We start from the raw sequence: 19,743 nt of genomic DNA on the forward strand, positions 1-19,743 counted from the left end.
TTTCCTCTTTGTGCAACACATCACACCTGCTTTGTGAGAAAAAGAAATGAGAAAAGGTGATTTCTCTGTATGTAGGAGGAGGAAACTAGTTTGTTTCAGATCTGCTTCAATAAACGTGCTTGCATTGGTCTTTATGTAACAGGGAAGCCACACCTGAGTGGGAGGGAGACAAATTAAGCAGCTAAGAAGGGGAGTAGCGAAGGGATGCCACTAGATGGCAGTGTTGACGTGAGCTTTTATAGACTTATAGGAAGGACAAAAGACAACCTGAACAATTTTCCCCCTCTTTTTTCTCCAATGTTCAAGCTTTAGCAAGCACGCTACAGCGGTGCTACATTTATAGTTACAGAAATACACAGAAATGTACAAAATTCAGCCCCAAATGGTTTACATTGTTCAAATTTCAATAGACTTTCTAAAGTCAAGTCATGGTAACTTAGGCATCGATAAATGTAGAGCCCTTTATATGCCGGTATTGGGCTTTCAGTACTTTTCGACATGAAACATTTTGTCAAAATAAAAATAAATAAATAATAATTATAAATAAATCATTATATATATATATATATATATATATATATATATATATATATATAATAATAATAATAATACATCCAGACAGCAAATTCAAACTCACGATATTCATGCTTATAGTAACTGAGCAGGAATCGATACCATGCGGGCTGATGAAGGTCAGCCTTATGTATCGCTATCACTGATTGTGTGAAAATAATTAAAATCTTACAAAAAAAACACGTTTTCTCTTAACCAAACTTAGTCTTTTGCCACTTGTCATTTCCAGCTATTTGTTTGTTTTTAACGTTGTTTAATTTAAGCACTTGAATGTTTGATTTGATTGGTTTATTGAACATACAAACTTGAAAGAAGATAACGGAAAGTGAAAGAAAAAAATGTTTTAAAAAAAAATCAAGAGTCATTGTTAAGAACAGTCTACATATTCAAAGGGAGTAGGAAGAAATAGGAAACCTAACTAGTCCTACCCCTTGAGTAATAAATAATAATAAAAATAAAAAAATAATGTCATGTTCATATAATAATAGGCTATTCATACAGTGTTCCCCAAAAAATAAAAGACGCACATGGATAATCCAATGGTTGATAATCATATGGTTGAGATCAACAAATACCAACACACATGTAGATAGAAGCATATGGCATTACACACAAACATATGCCAGCTGCACCCTTACATCGCTTTTTTCATAAGCCCTTACTCACAGGTACACCTACCTCTTTTTGAACACAGTTACAGTAATGATTCACACCTTTTCAGTTCAGTATCATAATTGTTCCATAAGTTAACACCTCTAACAGAGACACACCTTTATTTTATATTTGTTCTTGTCTTGGCTTTTTTTGTAAACAATTGTTCCCCTTAGGTTACAACAACTCTCCCTGATTTCAAACATCTTCTGAGTACTGTGCACAATAGAAGGTTATTGTGTAGTTTGTACATTATTGTGCTGTTTTGAATTCAATCAGGTCGTAGAATGTGAGGGTATTTAATTTAATAAATAGTGGATTTGCTGGTTCTATATATTTTGATCGATTGATAATTCTTATTGCTCTTTTGTTGTAGTTTGAAAACAGGTTGAGTGTTTGTTTTGTAGGTGTTACCCCATTATTACCACACAATAGGTCAGGTATGGCAATAACAATGAGCAGTAAAATGTTACTACAGGTTGAAATGCATGTTATGCAAGTTGCATTTGGAGCATACAGTATGTGTGGGAGACCTGCCTTCAAGACAGCTTACCCTCCGCTCGTGTTGCCGTTTTTGCTGAGGTGAGTGCGAGGCTCACTGGAGGCCAACTTGAGCAACTCGTTCCATTCCCGCTCCCACTCCTCCTCTGTGTACATCAGGCCAGACTGCACAAGCAACAACTCTGATGAACACATGCTCGCCCACATGATCCCTTTCATCATTCTCTGTTTCCAAAAAGGTGGTTTGCTGAACCTGTTGCTACCAAGGGAAAAGCCTGACAAAAAAGTACTAGTTAGTCTACTCAACTCTCAAATAGTTCATCAAGGGGAGTGAGTCACAAAAAAGGCCCTGCGACCAACACTCAAAAAGGCAAAATTTGGTATCCAGCAAAAATGACTTGCTCAGATGAGACTATTAAAGTGCCTCAGGTGCAATGTGCTACAATGGACAGAATCTGCCAACCTCCTTGTTCTGTTGGGTTTGCTGCCACCTCCACCTCCTCTTCAGGGCGTCTCTCTCTGTTCCGCTCTTCATCATGGTATACAGGGACTTCCTCAGCATCAGGTCTCTATCATGGAAGCCCCACATCCCTGGAGGAGAAACAGACGTCATTATTGTTGCTTGGAGACAATGGGACACGACAGCTCTTCCCAGCTGTGTTTCTAAAGCAACATTACATGGTAATTAGACTGACGATTTTTAACAAAATCGTCTTGTTGGTATACTGATTTAGCAACCGTCTCACAGTCATTACTAGGGCAACTGTGAATCCCAGTCTGGACACCTCGAAGATTGTGGTAGCGCTAGCATTAATGCATTAACTTGTGCGCTGTACTTTTCCTCCTGAAAATTAGTATTTACATGAATCCCCCAATTTTTAATTGCCTAAATCTGTAATTCTCAAAAGTGTGGTATGAGTACCATTAGTGCTACGCTGGCTCTCTTTAGTTGTACATAAAACGAATTACTGAATTAAATACAATTAAAATTTACTACATGTAAAACATGAAATACAATCAAACATTAGAATGAAGGTTATAGCTGTGCAACAGCTTATTCAAACCTTTTTAAAATTCCATACCGTACAGTACCTCAATTTGGTACCTCAAGTACAGTACATTATTTTAAGTACAGTTCAGTTGTACACTGCTCAAAAAAATAAAGGGACCACTTAAACAACACATTCTAGATCTCAATGAATGAGATATTCCAGTTGAAAACCTTTATTAGTTACAAAATAACAAGAATGATTAATGGAAATCAAACTTCTCAACCCATGGCGGTCTGAATTCAGAATCATACTCAAAATCAAATCACAGTCCGATTAAACTTCTGTGGAAATCCCTCAAGACAAGTCAAAATGAGCATCAGTAGTGTGTGTGTGTGTATGTGTGGACTCCACGTTCCAGTATGCACTCCCTACAACGCCTGGGCATGCTCGTAACGACACGACAGATGTTTCCCTGAGGGATCTCCTGGCAGGCCTGGATCAGAACATCAGTTAACTCCTGAACAGTCAGTGGTGCGACGTGGCGTTTGTGGACGGAATGAGACATGATGTCCCAGATGTGCTCAATTGGATTCAGGTCTGGCGAACAGGCAGGCTAGCCCATAAAATCAATGCCTTCATCATCAGGAACTGCTGACACACTCCACCAACATGAGGCCTAACATTGTCATGCATCAAAAGGAGCCCGGGCCCCACTGCACTAGCATATGGTTTCACAATGGGTCTGAAGATCTCATCCCAGTACCTGATGGCAGTCACACGTATGGCTAGAACATGGAGGGCTGCGCGGCCCCCGGAACATCACTGACCCAGAGAGAGAGAATTGAGTGTGGGGACTTTGAATGTTGGGACTATGACAGGAAAATCTCGGGAGTTGGTTGACATTGATTAGGAGAAAGGTTGATATATTGAGTGTCCAGGAGACCAGGTGGAAATGTAGTAAGGTTAGAAGTTTAGGGGCAGAGTTTAAATTATTTTACCATAGTGTAGATGGGAAGAGAAATGGAGTAGGGTTATTTTAAAGGAAGAGTTAGCTAAGAATGTCTTGGAGGTGAAAAGAGTATCTGATCGAGTGATGAGGCTGAAACATGAAATTGAGGGTGTTATGCATAATGTGAGTAACGGCTATGCTCCACAGGTAGGATGTGACCTAGAGGTGAAAGAGAAATTCATGAAGGAGCTAGATGAACTAGTTCTGAGCATCCCAGACAGAGAGAGAGTCGTGATTGGTGCAGATTGTTATGGACATGTTGGTGAAGGAAACAGGGGTGATGAAGAAGTGATGTGGGTAAGTACGGCATCCAGGAAAGGAACTTGGAGGGACAGATGGTGGTAGACTTTGCAAAAAGGATAGAAATGTCTGTGGTGAAGACTTTCTTTCAGAAGAGGCAGGAACATAGGGTGACCTACAAGAGCGGAGGTAGAAGCACGCTGGTGGATTACATCTTGTGCAGACGATGTAATCTGAAGGACGTTACTGACTGTAAAGTAGTGGTAGGGGAGAGTGTGGCCAGACAGCATAGGGTGGTTGTGTGTAAAATGACTCTGGTGGTGGGGAGGAAGATTAAGAAGACAAAGGCAGAGCAGAGAACCATGTGATGGAAGCTGAGACAGGAAGAGTGTTGTGCGGCTTTTCGGGAAGAGGTGAGACAGGCTCTCGGTGGACAGGAGGAGCTTCCAGAAGACTGGACCACTACAGCCAAGGTGATTAGAGCGACAGGCAGGAGAATACTTGGTGGAGGAGAGAAAGATACTTGGTGGTGGACCCTCACAGTATAGGAAATCACACAAGGAAAGAGCTTAGAAGAAGTGAGACACTGAGAGGACCGAGGAGAGGCGAAAGAATACATTAAAACGTGACGTAGGGCAAAGGGAGAGGTGGCATGTATATGGTACTGCATGCGGAAGTCTGGAGTGGCAGAGAAGTATGTTAGAATAATACAGGAGATGTATGAAGGCAGCAGAACAGTGGTGAGGTGTGGTGTTGGTGTGACAGAGGAGTTTAAGGTGGAGGTGAAACTGCATCAAGGATCAGCCCTGAGCCCCTTCCTGTTTGCAGTGGTGATGGATAGGCTGACCGATGAGGTTAGACTGGAATCCCCATGGACCATGATGATTGCAGATGACATTGTGATCTGCAGTGAAAGCAGGGAGCAGGTGGAGGAACAAGTAGAAAGATGGAGGCATGTACTGGAAACGAGAGGAATGAAGATTAGCCAAAGTAAAACAGAATATGTGCATGAATGAGAGGGGTGGAGGGGGGAGAGTGAGGCTACAGGGAGAAGAGATAGCAAGGGTGGAGGACTTGAAATGCTTGGGGTCAAGAGTCCAGAGCAATGGTGAGTCTGCTAAGGAAGTAAAGAAACGTGTCCAAGCAGGTTGGAACAGGTGGAAGAAAAAATTAGAAATGAGCTCATCAGAGGGACAGCAAAGGTTAGATGTTTTGGAGACAGAGTTAGAAAGAGCAGACTTTGATGGTTTGGACACAGTGAGTATATTGGTAGATGGATGATGAGGATGGAGCTGCCAGACAAGAGAGGTAGAGGAAGAACAAAGAGAAGGTTAATGGATGTCGTGAGCGAAGACGTGAGGGCAGTTGGTGTTAGAGAGGAGGATGCAGGAGATAGGCTTACATCGAAAAGGATGACAAGCTGTGCCGACCCCTAACGGGACAGGCCGAAAGAAAAAGCAGAAGAAAATGTGAATGACATGGGCTCTGATGTTTTACCCAACTGTGTTTCATGTCACCTCTTCCATAATGTGATCTGACACTAGCAGAGCTAAAACAAATTCAGCAGAAAAACTCTAATGCAGGCAAATGTAATGAGTCACTCTCTTAGTTTGCAGTTTAAAGATGCAGTCCTTAAGTGGAATCCATATTAAATGTGGGACACTGACCTAAAGAAGCAGCATGGAGGAGGCAGTTCCCATCCCCAGTGGTGGCCAGAGGAAGCAGCTTCTTACAGCTGGTGCACATGGTGGACCACCAGTTCAGACGACCTGAGCACAAACATACAAAATATCCAGTAAGAAGTGCATCAAAAGCACACTAGCGTAAACAATGTGATTTTTTAAAATTGATTTTACATTTGTAAAGTGTTATTTACAATAAAGCCATTGTTACAAATCAAGCAATAGTAAAAATGTAGTCATACTAAAAAAACAAAAAACAAAAAACACTAGCAATAACAATTATGTATTAAGCTATCAAATTTTTTTTTTTCACTGTATCACCCTCTCCTACCACTGATGCTGTGTGCCTGATGTGTTTGCCAAGATGGTTTAAATGCAGATGTCAATTTTTGGGTGAAAGATTTGTTCATTACAATAAGGAGGGTGTAAAATGATCAGTCTCAGAACATTACATTTATACAGTATACATTTTATATCCTGCAACCAAACAGTCAGTTGGAGCATCATCTTGGGTACGGTAAAACATTTTTTAATATTTATCAGGGGTTGTAAGGTTACAGCATGAAAAATATGCTAAATAATCCGCTCAAAACCAAGATGAAAATCCTTTTCCTCTTGCATCACCACAGTCGGCGTCCCTCAGGGAAAGTGGGGGCACGTCTTGACAGCCCTAGACCTTGCACAGTCCTCGCAACTGAAATGACTGAGTCATTCATTTAACAACAGTAAATAGAGTCTTATGAGTCTTGTTAACCTTTCAGAGACACAGACTTTTTTTTTTTTTTTTTTTTGCATTTCATAATTTGCAGAGCCATATAATTTTTATATATTTCTACCCACTTCATCTTATGGATGATTCTTTTATTTTAAAAAAATAACTTCCAGGCTTACAATGGCGGCATTCTATCATTATCCATGTACTGTAAATAAAACAGCTACAATCTTTTTTCTTGCTTGTTTGTGTGCTATATAAAAAGAGGATGGTGTCACGATCTTTGCAGTCCGCAGGGAGATGAGAAACTTCACGAGTTAGTTTCTCCACAAGTTCAAACCTTCAGACGGAAAATAAATCCTTGGGGTCTTCACCCAGATGTCTCGCTTTTACTCTCAGATTTAACTCTCATCCTATTCTCCATCTGCATTATGTTGTCGACTGTGCACCATTCTGTACAAACAGATCCGATAAGCATGAACAAAAATTATACTCACCAGCTTGCTCCAGAGCCATCATAGTGGACTGCTCTATCAGATCTCTCTCTATGAAACTCCTGAAGTCTTCGCTGTACACGCTGAGATCTGGCAGCTGGAATGTGTAGATGGGCATCTCAAGAGGGAACTGCTCGTTGGTACACTCGTTGGCCACTTGTAGTCTCGCCAGGGAGACAATGGCAGAGCTGGCATGTGAGATTCCGCGGGACAGACGCTTCTCTGGAGGGGCAGATGGAGACAGATGTGAATGGATGATGGAGAAACAACTGGCTTGAGGAGGCCGACATAATTAATGGCGGTGGCTGTGTTCCAACATTAGCAGGAAATCAAATGCAATGTTATGCTGTATATTGAACTCAACAACTTTAGAACATCACTGTGCCTGCATGAGCCCATGTGCAAACACCCACAGTAATGCGGTCCAAAATAAGAGACACTCCAACATCAACGATCGGGTGGGGGGTGGTCTCCAACTGCCCACTTCAGGGTATAAACCTGTGATCTCCTCCCAAGCCAACTCTACATCATCCACTCCTTGAGGTCTGCTTGCAGTTCCTTATAAATTACTTTGCACGCTTTGACCTCCTGGACTCAAGAAAATCAGTTGTCAAAGACTGCTAGTACGCCACTGGCGCACCGCATTTAAAGGGAACAAGAGGAACTGCTTCGATTGGACGATTGAAGTCGGCTGTGATGACGCCCACACCAGGGCAGATGTCCCTCTTTTAAATGTGCTCGGAGTACCCTGGTCCATGAAATTATCAACACAGGGTCTAACCTACCTCTTCCCAGATTTATGCCACACGCAGCGCTGGATTTACATCAGTCATGAAAATGGAGACCACAGTGCCGATTTGAGTGGTGGCCAGTGTGAGGAAATGCTGTACTATAATGCAAAAAAAGGAGCACTATTTCACTAATTATACATATTTTTCACATTAACTTTAACTATCCACCCATCTTCTACAGTAGAATTGTCCTCATTAGGGTCACAGGTGAGCTGGAGCCTATCCCATCTTACATTACGGCAGGACGCAGGGTACACCCTGAGCTGGTTGCCAGCCAATCGCACATTTAAGCAAGCATCCATTCACACTCACATTAACACTTGTGGACAATTCAGAGTATTCAATGAACCTAACAAGCATGTTTTTTGAATATGGGAGGAAGCCAGAGCCGGAGAATACCGAGGCACACAAATTTGCCAAGTGGTCACAATAACAGTCTACCTTGTCCATTGTCTTCCTGCTTCTGCACACACGACCTGTCGATCTTGCTGACATGGGTTGGTGTGTCACGTGCCTCCAGCTGTTTGTAGTAGCGGCCCTCGTTGAAGACTTGCGGCAGGTTGGCAGTGTGGACCTGCCTGAGCTCCTCATAATCATTCAGAGCAGCACTAAGGTCCCAGTTTTTACCTGTGAGGTAAAAATCAACAAAGATATCCAGATAATGAAATAATTTTAAGTGAAGCTTTTTTTCTTTTTAACCAAAAGATGTGAGTTTGAACATTCCCAGGGAACTGTTGTTGGGCAACACAAACTATCTTACTGTAAACAAGTGTATCTCATACTGGACATGCTACAGAAAGCTGAAAGTGATGAGCTGGGCTCAAATAAAAAAAAAAATGTAAAATGTGTAGCACAGCATCATAGATAAAAATCATACTGGTCCTCTATTTTGTTTTTCTTTTTTTTTTTTCTTCTTTCTAGTGCTTCATTTTATTTTAATAAAACGAAAAGCCAATGTTAAAAGTAGTCCACATGAAGCAAAAACAGTGAAACAGTGAGCAACTGTGAAAGGTTGAGGTTGGGTAGGGTCAGAAGAGTGATGATGGCAAAGTGAGATAGATCCATTAACAGAGTGACAGCAATATCCTGATGCGTAGGAAGAACATGAGCAGGCACACGGTCTTGGTAAGACTCAGTTTGAAGGAAGTGTGTATGTGTGCAAAAGTGTTATTGAACTTGTATTAAAGTTAAAATCAATATTTCTTCAAAGAACAATGGAATGAAATTATGAGCAGAATGTTGTTTGGCCTCAGATTAAAGTGTAAACTCATTGTTTAATTGTCAGGTCCTTGGCTTTGCTTGGCATCTCTCATCACTTTTATGGAGTCCTTTCTCAGAGGAAGCAGACAACTGCTTTCAGAGAGAAAGCTCTTAAAGCCCAGTCTGCTCCAACACATTAATTGAAGCACAGCTCATTTAAATAGATTTTGTTTTAGAAATAGCTTAACAGGAGAGCAATAGTAGGGCAGAATAGAGGATACTGATCCTTCTGTTAATGAGAGAACAATCTACTTGTATAATACTTGCATTCAGGGACATTCAGGGGTGCGAGTGTCAACCGGCTTGTAACCGGAGCATGTTCGCGGGCCAGTTAATGGACTCCTTTAAAAGGAGCTATTTCCTCTAGACATCTAGAAATGATGCTTCTCCACGAACTGAACATGAAACTTGGCACCACTGATCCCCTTCTTTCAAGCCAAATCAATGCAAAGTGGATTTAGTGAACGTCTCTCAGAGGTGATCAAAACCCATGTTGGCAACCCGCGGCCCGGCACTATGACGGCAAATGCATGGTCTCTAAGTGCTTTCACGCAAGCTCTAAATGGAAAAATTGTTCTCTCCTTCATTTGAAATGGCTGTCATCAGCAGAAAGAAGCACAGACAAATTATGAACATGGGTTACCCACATCCATTAGTAATATATTAGCTTTAACTTACTCATTCAGGAATTCCACCATTGCAGGATTTACTTACTATACAGCACTAAAAGCATATTTATGGACTAGTGTATTCTAAAATGCTGATGGATTGCATACTATGGTCACTGAATACCAGTCAGGTTGAATTGAAAACGATGTTCAAAATAGAGAACTGATGTAGGGAAAATGCAGGGAAATTGCAAGAACCTAGGCAGGTTGGACTGAGGCAGATTGGGCAGAACTATTACGAATATGTAAACCATCCTGGAAAATGAAAATGGACACACCGTCTCTGCCTCATCATCTTTAAAAGTTTGCATTTACAACATTTAAGTGGTAATCTGGTATGACTACACTTTAATTCAACTGAAAAGACAGTCGTCCTGTTTTTCTAAATAATGGTGTTAACTCTCAGTTAACTGTTCAATGTCCATATGTGAATGTCCAGGTGCTCGTGTTCAATAATTCATACAAGATGATCTCAGAATTGGCAAACAGCGAGGACAAGAAACCTCTGCCGTGGGCCAAATCATATACTGTATTTCCCCCCCAAAATATAATCAAATGTTGATGGAGCGTATTATACGTGGGTGTAAGAAGAACGGGGGGGGGGGGGAAAAAATCACATTGTATAAACGTATACCGGTAACTAGTGGTTGTGAAAAAGGTGTACTTTCATTCCAATATGATATTTAATGTCCAGGGTTATGTATATATAATACGCAAAATTTTCACTGCTCACCAAGGGTGCATTCGTAAATACAATCTGACGCCCTAACTCAGTGCTTGTGTCCCGCACAGTCAAACAACGTTTTAGTTTCTGAATGGTCCCCAGTGTAGCAGATCAGCGCAGAATTTTTCCAAAGGCACCCCGAGACTCATGACCATACCTCGCAGGATACCGTGTTACCATTTGACGACATCAGATTTCAACGTCTTCAGGAAATTTATTTCTTGTACCGTCAATTAATCTTCCAAGTCAAACAATGTTGAGTAAAACAAGGGCAATTTACTCCACTGCTTTTAAGAAGAAAGTGATAACTGTTGCCGAGTCACAAAGGAACATTGAAGCAGTTCTCCAAGTGCAACAAACAAAACTAATATCCGATTATGGAGGAAACCCAAGGAGAAGCTCCTAACCGGTAAGACTGCACTATTTTCAGCAGTACTGTAATCAACTGGTTATGTTTGTTTATTGTTGTGTGTTGCTTTGAGCAGTTGGAGGAGCAGGCTGTGTTGCTTGCTGAGCTGTTGTACTTAGTGCTCTTATTTCGGAGTGGTTTTGAATGCATCGAGTTGCTCAGTATGTAGGCACAGGAAGGAGAAAGAGAGAGACTGGCGGCGCGAGCAAGCCAACTGTCGAGTTCAGTACGTTTAGTTCTGTTGTTTCTGGAGTCAGCTACAGCGCTGAATTGCTGTTTTGTTGTCTTTTTATTGTGTTTCCCAATAACCCCAAGATAAATGGACTAGCTTCTCTCTTGGTCATTGTAGATGGTACAGTACTATTAAAATGTTATACTTACTGTATCATCCAGCATTGATTTGAATAGATCACGGTCTTTGTTCTTTGCTAATATCATAACTCGAGTAGAAATGCATGGTGAGGAAGTGACACGAACGCCAGCTCATGCACGCAGAGCAGAAAATTTCTTTGAAAAACCTAATAAAATACGGATAATACATCATGTTTTGAGCCTGGATACCAGCAAATCAATGTTCCATATTGTACATAGGTAGAAGGGAATTCCTGATTGGGTGGGCGTTGCGTATTATACATGAGAAATTACGGTAGGCAAGTAAATAACTGAAGAAAGAGAAATAAGCTTTAATCAAGACTTAGATTAATCTAATGAGTTCAAAACAAAAAAATAAATGACATCCATCCAATTCCAACACTGCTCATCCTGTTCAGGGTCACAAGGAGCTGGAACTATCTCAGTTGATGACGGCCAAAAGACGGAACTACACCATGGACTGGGCGCCAGTCAATCGCAGGGTACATCTAGAGATCGACAACCATTCACACTCATGTTCATACTATCACTGAGTTTGAGCTGAATCCACGCTGCCTGCATTGAAATCAGGAAAAACAATACACCACTAGTGCCGTCTGAAAATAAATTGAGGTTTCATTCAGGTTTCTTCTGCATTTCTATGTGAAAGGTGTATAACAGCAGAAACATTACAGCACTAGAAACCAGCTACACCACATACAGAAACCAATTCTATATTTGTTTATTTACAATACACTATGTATGATCTTCTTTAATTTCAATTTACAGAGAACAATGGCTCAGATCTCACTAACCATGGACCATAATTCTGTTGGCTTTTGAACTTCTGCACTCCAGTGTTTTGTTTGGTTGGCTATGTGAGTTAAGCCTACATGCCAGTAGCACAGTGCTCCTCATTGAGACACAGTGAATGGCCACAAACCTGTCTCTTGGGAACACTCTCGTAAAAACGTTACAGCCTCTTCTAAATCAGCTAGCTGGCTCCTGGTCGTGAGCGCTTATTCTCCTTTCCCTTCTTTTGTTTCCTTTCTCCTCCTTTTCCACCTCATTTCCATCCCGATTCTCCCCACTCTTAATCGCAGAACCCAGCACACATCAAGAAGTAGTTGACCAATCAGACCATCCATCCCTTTTAAGTGCAATTAGTAACAACAGTCGCTTACCTTCCAGCAGGTCTCTTGCCAAACCTGGTTCTGCCCCCGTGGACCGAACAAAGTCTGACAGGACCGCATCCATGTCTAGAGTCATGTGATCATGTGTGTGCGCTGCCCACGGTGCAGCGGAGGCCTTGGTGGACGCCAGCCTTCACGTTCTCATCTGACAAAGAAATAATGAGAAAGGTCGTATAAAAACAAGCACTCAAGAGAAAACTTTTTGCGTCCCAACTGAAGCTGGGGTCAAACAAGTGCAAGCGGCGCTCCTCCTCATCTTACTCACAGTCATAACATAACACCCAGCCGTACAGATGTAATATCAACAGAGCCGCAGCCAGAGGTCATATACAGGACACACCTGCTTGTTTCCAAAGCCTTTGGCCCACTGCCTGTAAGAGCAACAAAGCTCTTTTTCCTGCCTCTGTGGGCTGATGGCTGTGATTGAGTATCTTAAACCACATCAGTGCTTCTGTTTACTAGGAGAGAACATGTTTAAGTCCAAGAAACACAGCCACTAATTTCTCATGGTCAATAGTTAAGGTCACAAACAATACTAATGAGATGCATTCACTCCCTCGTTCCGCGGAATGAATGACTTCATGCATAACTTTCATTCCTCAGGAAGAAGCAGCGTGGGGGGTTCAGAGAGCAGCTCCGAGCAACAGCAGCAAAGAAACAAACACCCACAGGTTTACAACACCAATAGTGGACCTCTGTGTGCAGAACAGAGCCTGCTAAGGCCTGTGGCTTTGACCCAAGAAGAGATCAAGCCCACTGGAGATGCCCCACCCGCATCTAAAGACATTTAGTTCGCCTTGCGGGCTGTTTGCATTAAACAGCACAAATGACATTTGCAAGCCAGGAGAACAGACGCATCTAGGCTTTAAAATGTCCTCTCAGCTACCATCGGCTCTCAAGAGCTGCTAACTGATTTTAAATTTAAGTCAAAGTTGCAATTAGGGTGTACAATAGTTTAGCTGACCTAGTTACTGTCAGCCATTTGGACTGCGTTATAGGGGGAGAGTGAAAGAGAGCAAGCGACAGAGAACGAGAGAGCGAGTGACAGAGTGAGAGAAAGTGAGAGAGACTCCCAGCGTGCCCGTATCAGCTCTTCCTGTTTACCTGAGTCTCATTTTCATAACCTCCCTCTAACGGTATCCCTGGGGCAGGGCTATTCTTCCGCTTTGTGCTCTACTGTTCAGACACGTCAATAAACAATTTCTTTATTGTTTATTTTGTAGTAACAAGTAACAAAGATGGTTAGACGAAATGTATCGGAGTAAAATGACTTGTATACATTTTACTCAGGAAATGAAGTGGAATAAAAGTGAAAGTTCCCAGAAATATAAATAACCAAATCAAGTACAGATACAGTACATGAAAATTCTACTTAATAAAACAAGCAAAAATGTGTACTTTGGTTCATGATAACAAGATGTCAAAACTGTCCTTGAGCAAAGACACTGTACTTCACCCCCAGTTGCTCCTGATGTCATCAGTCAATGAATGAGGAGATGTTGTTAAAGTGCTTCAAGTAACTTGAAGGTATAAAAGAGCTATGCAAGTGAAAACCCATTTTCCTTTAGCCAACCCCAAGCTCTAGATTTTCAAAATACAGTGGTACCTTGACTCGGGAGTTTAATTTGTGACCAAGTTTACTCTTATATCAAATCAACATTCCCTGTTAAAATGAATTGAAATGCCATTCATCCGTTCCAGCTCCCAAAAGCCAATGCAATCATCCTGATTGATGTGCACGTCTGATCTGCAACTACAGGAAACGTTTGGTTGAGGTTATTGCTGCCAAAGGAGGGTTAACCAGTTATTAAATCCAAGGCTTCACTTACTTTTTCCTCCCTGTCCTGTTAATGTTTAGATGTGTATGTGTATGTATGCATTTGTTTTTGTGGTATTAGTTTAAGCAGACTGTTTATTCTTTTGATTTAAATGACAATCAGACTACATTTTTGGACCAATTTATGCAGAAATTTAAGAAATTCCAAAGGGCTCACAAACTTTTCCTCCCACTGTAGCTTTTATGTGTAGTGTTGAGGGACAAGACACAGAAATAGCCAATTATTCCAAGTAACCTCATCTTTTCCTTTAAAAGCAGTCATGTTCACATCAGCCCCCCCCCCCCCCCCCCACGTGGGAGGTAACTGTGACTCAGAAACAGCCGGCTGCATGTTTCTATCTGACATGAAATCATGTGGGCGGGAGTCCGTCGTTCCGTTAAATCATTTTAAAAATTTTCTAGTCACACATAAAGCATTACAAAGTGAACTACAGAAGAATTTAAGTAAAGAGACAACGCTGTAATATTTTCTCTATGCTATCCACATGAAGGACTTAAAATGACCACTAATTCCACATGAAAAGAAAATACAGGTTGGTTTCCATTTGGCTGTTTTTCACTGAAGCCAGAGCTGCAAGAGAAAAGCTGGCAACTGGAAAAAGAAGGGCTTTGGTATTCAACTCTTCAAGGTAGGAGGCTGGAGCTAAGGTAGAAAGTTACAGTAACTAAAAAAATCTAAAAATAAATAAATAAAAAGTTGTGGAACTGGTGTGGAAACTAAATTATTTCGCTTCTAATAAATATTACCAGGGGTCCACATAAGTGGTGTCTCTGTCTTGCTGTACAGCAGCTACGACAGTCTGTCAAATTTTTTTTTTTACGTGTAACCAGACTGTGTTGCAAAAAAGATTTGGGACTGGTGCCCTTAGAGAAGTGCGCCAAATCAGCTGATCGCGCAGACCCATAATGCAAGTCAGGGGCGGTGCTAGCTTGAATGGCGCCCTGTGCGAGACCCCACAATGGCGCGCCCCTCTCCCCCATCCTATCATCTTCATCCCCGTTAATGGCAGTGTAGACTGGCACGACCACAGTTCCTCCCCCTTTGTAATAAATTGGAAATAAATGACAAGAAAATTTACTCATGGGATTAAAGAAAGAACAAGATCCCGGATACAAGCGGCCGAAATGAGTTTCCACCGCAGGGTGTCCGGGCTCTTCCTTAGCGATAGGGTGAGAAGCTCGGTGTTCTGGGCACGTCCCACCGGGAGGAGACCCCGGGGACGACCCAGGACACGCTGGAGAGACTATGTCTTTCGGCTGGCCTGGGAACGCCTCGGGATCCCCCTGGAAGAGCTGGATGAAGTGGCTGGGGAGAGGGAAGTCTGGGCGTCCCTGCTAAAGCTACGCCCCCGCGACCCGACCTCGGATAAGTGGTAGTAAATGGATGGATGGGTGGATATTGCTGTATCTACTTCTAATCTTACAGACTGGGGCATCAGTTTGCCTAAGTTCACCTTACAAAAGAGGCTCACGTTTGTTAGAGTGTATCAAGGCAGCTTACGGATGAGATCAATACAGTAAATGTATTTGGCTGTCAGTGCTGCTTTTCTTATGAAGCACATACAGGTTTTTAGTTACCACACTTACTTTCCGTATTTTTGCTGAGGTTTGATGCGAAGCCATCAGATGACCGCGGGACCCTTTGGACCAGACGCAGCTCTAGTCCATGGCTTCACACGTTGAGAAGGAGAGGAAGACAGTGGGGATGCAGAAAACCTTGAAATACAAACAATAATACAATACATCCATTGAAACTATACTGTTAAGGTTCCGACTGATTGAATTCAGTTTGAAGCTAAGACACCGAATGGAATCACACTTCTACAGTCTCAACTGAGTAGAAGCATTACTATGATCTTAGGTATTTTTTTTAACTCGTCACTGACTTTCATTCGAGTTATATTGGAGAAAAGGCAGTTCCACTGCCTTGTTTGTCATATTACTTGTCAGCTTCTGCAAAATGACATTCTGAGATAAACAAAAAACATTTATTTTGCTCACAGAGCCTCAACTCTAGTAGTTACAGCACCAAAATGTCTTTGGTGCACAGGCTATCATTATCTCAATAAAATGTAGACACACGTGAAATGAGTAGAAACCTGGTTGAGAAAGTGCAAAACTAGCCTTACCATCTTTGCTTATACACAAAAACATGTCAACTTGCTGATGCTGCTAAATGCAGAGAAGCTGTCTGGATGGATGATGACTTCCAGGAAGGACTATCATGAATGACACACATCCAACAGAAGTTATATGATAGATTGGGACAGATTGACGGTATATAAAAGACCTCCAACCATAAGAAATGTAACTAAACTGTTCCATAAATGCAACAATACAATATGTAGTGTGTAGAATTACTTTCATTTAGCTATTTTTCCCCTCAAATGGTATACATAAAGCCAAACACTAAAGCAGCCTTGTTATGAACCCTGCAGGGAAAATGCCTTCCTTGAAAGTATTTTTTGATCATGTTTTCTACCCAGTAGGGGACAGCGGGCAACACCTTACACCAGCCTCTCCACAAGAATGAAGGCAAGCATCGAAGAGTTGGTGTCAAAGTTCTCGTACTAAAAATAAAATATACACCATGCGTCATTCATTGTGAACACTAAAAAGGTTTAGCATATGAGTTCAGGTTCCTTATTTGGATTCTGAAGCAAGCGTGAATATGCTCTTTTATTTTAACAACTGCTTCAGTCTTCAACTATTACATCAATAATTTATTATATTGGGAAGAAGTCAAATGACAAATGACATACTCGTGTAGTAACATTTTCCAAGCATGTTCATTTGTTGCAGGTCTTAAAAAATAATCTATCAGGGTTCCTTCCAAAATCAAGAGGGTTACGTAGCAAAGTATATTAGTTAGTTAGATGACATGATTATTTAAAAACAAAACTAAATTCCAATGAAGAATCTACAGTATGACTAGGCGTTTAGGCGTGAACGGCAAAGTCCTCCCCAGAATTAAAATGGAACTTTGGTCCATTCTTGAAGTCGTACGGTATCCTCTATTAATCAGAAAATAACTCAAAACTAAAATGCTGACTTGCATACTATGCAGTGGACCCCAACTATCCACGATTAGTGAAAATTCACAGATAATTGACCACCACTGAGCGTATTTGGGGATGGTTCCCTGCCCCCCCAAAAAGGAAAAAAAACACAAAATAAAATAATTGAAGAAAAATTCGGAAAAAAAAAAAGAATCCATGAATAGGTGAACCCGCGGCTAGGTGAATCTGCGGGTGCCGAACCACGAGTATGCGGGGGCTCCACTGTACTTGCATACAGCACATTCATACCGATTATAAGTTAACCTTTTCATCGATTAATTAATTATCAGAATAATCAACATCTTTTTGGATAACCGATTAATCATTTAGAGACATCAACTTAAAATTATCCAAATCCTTTGATTTCAGCCTCTCATCAATAAATGTTCTCTGATTTCAGTGGTCCTCCATGAAAGCAGATTGATTATCTTTGATGAACAATGATCAACATGTTTGCCTATTTTCTGACATGTTACAAACCAAACCAGTAACTGAATCATACTCAATTTATGATTTTTTTAAAAAAAATCTATTCGGAAAATAATCGTTATTTGCAGCCATTGCATGAATAAACTGTATTTGACGTAGTTGAACTTAAAGCAGCCTCAGAAGTGTATATCAAACTAGTAGCCCTTCGCATTAGTCAGTATCAAGTAGCTCTTAGTTTTTAAAAGGTTGATGAGTCTGGGAAAAAAACAGTGATCTGGAAAAATTTATTTTGTAACAAACTTCAATGCAAAATAAATTATCTGATTATTCGATGAATCAATGGAATAATCGATTCTAACAATATAATTAGCGTTATGCTCTTACTTTGAGCTAAGGAGCCCACACTTGGGTAACAGCATCAAGTCATGTATTATTCACCAGTGTGTAGTCACAAAATTACTCTTGTTAACATGTCATCTACTGATCTGTGAGCAGTGAACCTCAAGTCATGTTATTTCCACTTAGGCATGTGCACTGTAGATAGTAAATACCAAACTCTTATTATTTTTCCAGTGAAAACGATGGTGGACATTCAGACACTGACGTTACTACTACTATCAACACACAGGACCACGCATCACTTCACCTACACAATATGTCCGCCTTTGGAAAATTAATACTCTCCTGTACAATACAGGAAGGCAATCAGCAATAATCACCAAGAGGAAAAGGTTGTTTTTTTTTCTCTCCCTGATGCTTAACATCTACATGAACAACCTGCTGTTATTCTATGAATGTACGCATGCACTGCTTATGCATGCCCATGACACAGTAGTGGGGTGAGTTAATAGTCACCCACGTGCAATGCATATTGCAGCACGTGGGAGGTAAACTGGACTCACACTTGAACGCCTTTGCCTGCATTATAGGAAGATACATGTACTGTACATGGAGGTTTGTGGCAGAAAATTCTAGTTATAGGTCCAGTATGTCTTAAAATCATCTTTACTCAAATTAAACAATCACCAATGTTAAAACATGCAGTGGCTTTTCCAAGCTTTGTTCTTGATATTAATTTATCTTTAATGTGTTATTTGAGGCACGGTGGACGACTGGCGACTCACAGTTCTGAGGACCGGGGTTCAAATCCGACCTTGCCTCTGTGGAGTTTGCATGTTCTCCCCGTGCCTGCGTGGGTTTTCTCCCGGTACTCCGTTTTCCTCCCACATCCCAAAAACATGCATGGTAGGTTGATTGAAGACTCTAAATTGCCCTTGGGTGTGAATGTGTGCACAAATGGTTGTTTGTTTATGTGCCCTGCGATTGGCTGGCGACCAGTTCAGGGTGTACCCCAACTCTCGCCCGAAGATAGCTGAGATAGACTCCAGCATGCCTGCGACCCTTGTGAGGATAAAGCGGTACAGAAAATGGATGGATGGATGGATGGATGAAGAAATCACCATTTACTTCTCAGCTTTTGTAGACAAACGAAAGAAAATAGGGTCACTTTAAATCAATCACAATATGGTACTTTCAAAACGATACGTTAATCTTCAATACTTGGTTGGGAATCCCTTTGCTTGAATCACTGCCTTGATGCGCCGTGGCATTGAGGCAATCAGCCTGTGGGATTGCCTGGGAGTTATGTAAACCCAGATTTCCTTGATGCTTGCTGTCAGTTCTTCTTTGTTTTTGGGTCTGGTGCCCCTCATTTTCCTCTTGATAATACCCCATAGATTCTCAAAGGGTCACTGATGGTGTTTTGGTACACTCGCCTGACTTTGGTGCAGGCAGCGTGGGTTCAGTTACACTCAGTGACGGTGTGAATGTGAGTGCGAATGGTTGTCCGTGTCTATATGTGCCCTGCGACTGACTGCCGACCAGTTCAGGGTGTAGTCCGCCTTTCGCCCGAAGTCAGCTGGGATAGGCTCCAGCGTCCCGCGACCCTAACCAGGATAAGCGGTGTTGAAAATGGATGGATGGATGGATGGATGGATTCTCAAAGTTTAGATCTGGCAAGCTGGTTGGCCAGTCAAGCACTGTGATGGCATTAGCATCAAAGCAAGGAAGATGAAATCTGCATTACCATACAGATCCTCAGCAGAAGGAATCATGAAGTCCTCTAAAACAGATTTTAGCAACAATCATGGAAGTTGATGCAAATGATT

General features: G+C 41.5%; 1 protein-coding gene across 6 annotated transcripts in view; it reads right to left on the reverse strand.

The window, feature by feature from the left end:
* otud7a (OTU deubiquitinase 7A) overlaps nucleotides 1-19,743 on the reverse strand; it is a 47,673-nt gene that overhangs the window by 16,284 nt on the left and 11,646 nt on the right. For 5 of the 6 annotated variants that reach the window (XR_009768639.1, XR_009768638.1, XR_009768637.1 and 2 more), the window contains 7 exons: nucleotides 15,675-15,803; nucleotides 12,242-12,395; nucleotides 8,087-8,272; nucleotides 6,858-7,076; nucleotides 5,634-5,735; nucleotides 2,189-2,316; nucleotides 1,778-1,890 (listed from right to left, as the gene is read on the reverse strand). Coding sequence is in view for 3 of the 6 variants with exons in the window: in XM_061678087.1 (XP_061534071.1) it covers nucleotides 1,778-1,890; nucleotides 2,189-2,316; nucleotides 5,634-5,735; nucleotides 6,858-7,076; nucleotides 8,087-8,272; nucleotides 12,242-12,326 (833 nt within the window). In the remaining 3 variants the exon portion in view is untranslated. The remainder of the gene's footprint in view (nucleotides 1-1,777; nucleotides 1,891-2,188; nucleotides 2,317-5,633; nucleotides 5,736-6,857; nucleotides 7,077-8,086; nucleotides 8,273-12,241; nucleotides 12,396-15,674; nucleotides 15,804-19,743) is intronic. The other variant, XM_061678089.1, reaches the window with a different exon arrangement.

Source organism: Phycodurus eques, chromosome 5, assembly GCF_024500275.1.
Source record: "Phycodurus eques isolate BA_2022a chromosome 5, UOR_Pequ_1.1, whole genome shotgun sequence".
NCBI classification, from domain to species: Eukaryota; Metazoa; Chordata; class Actinopteri; order Syngnathiformes; family Syngnathidae; genus Phycodurus; species Phycodurus eques.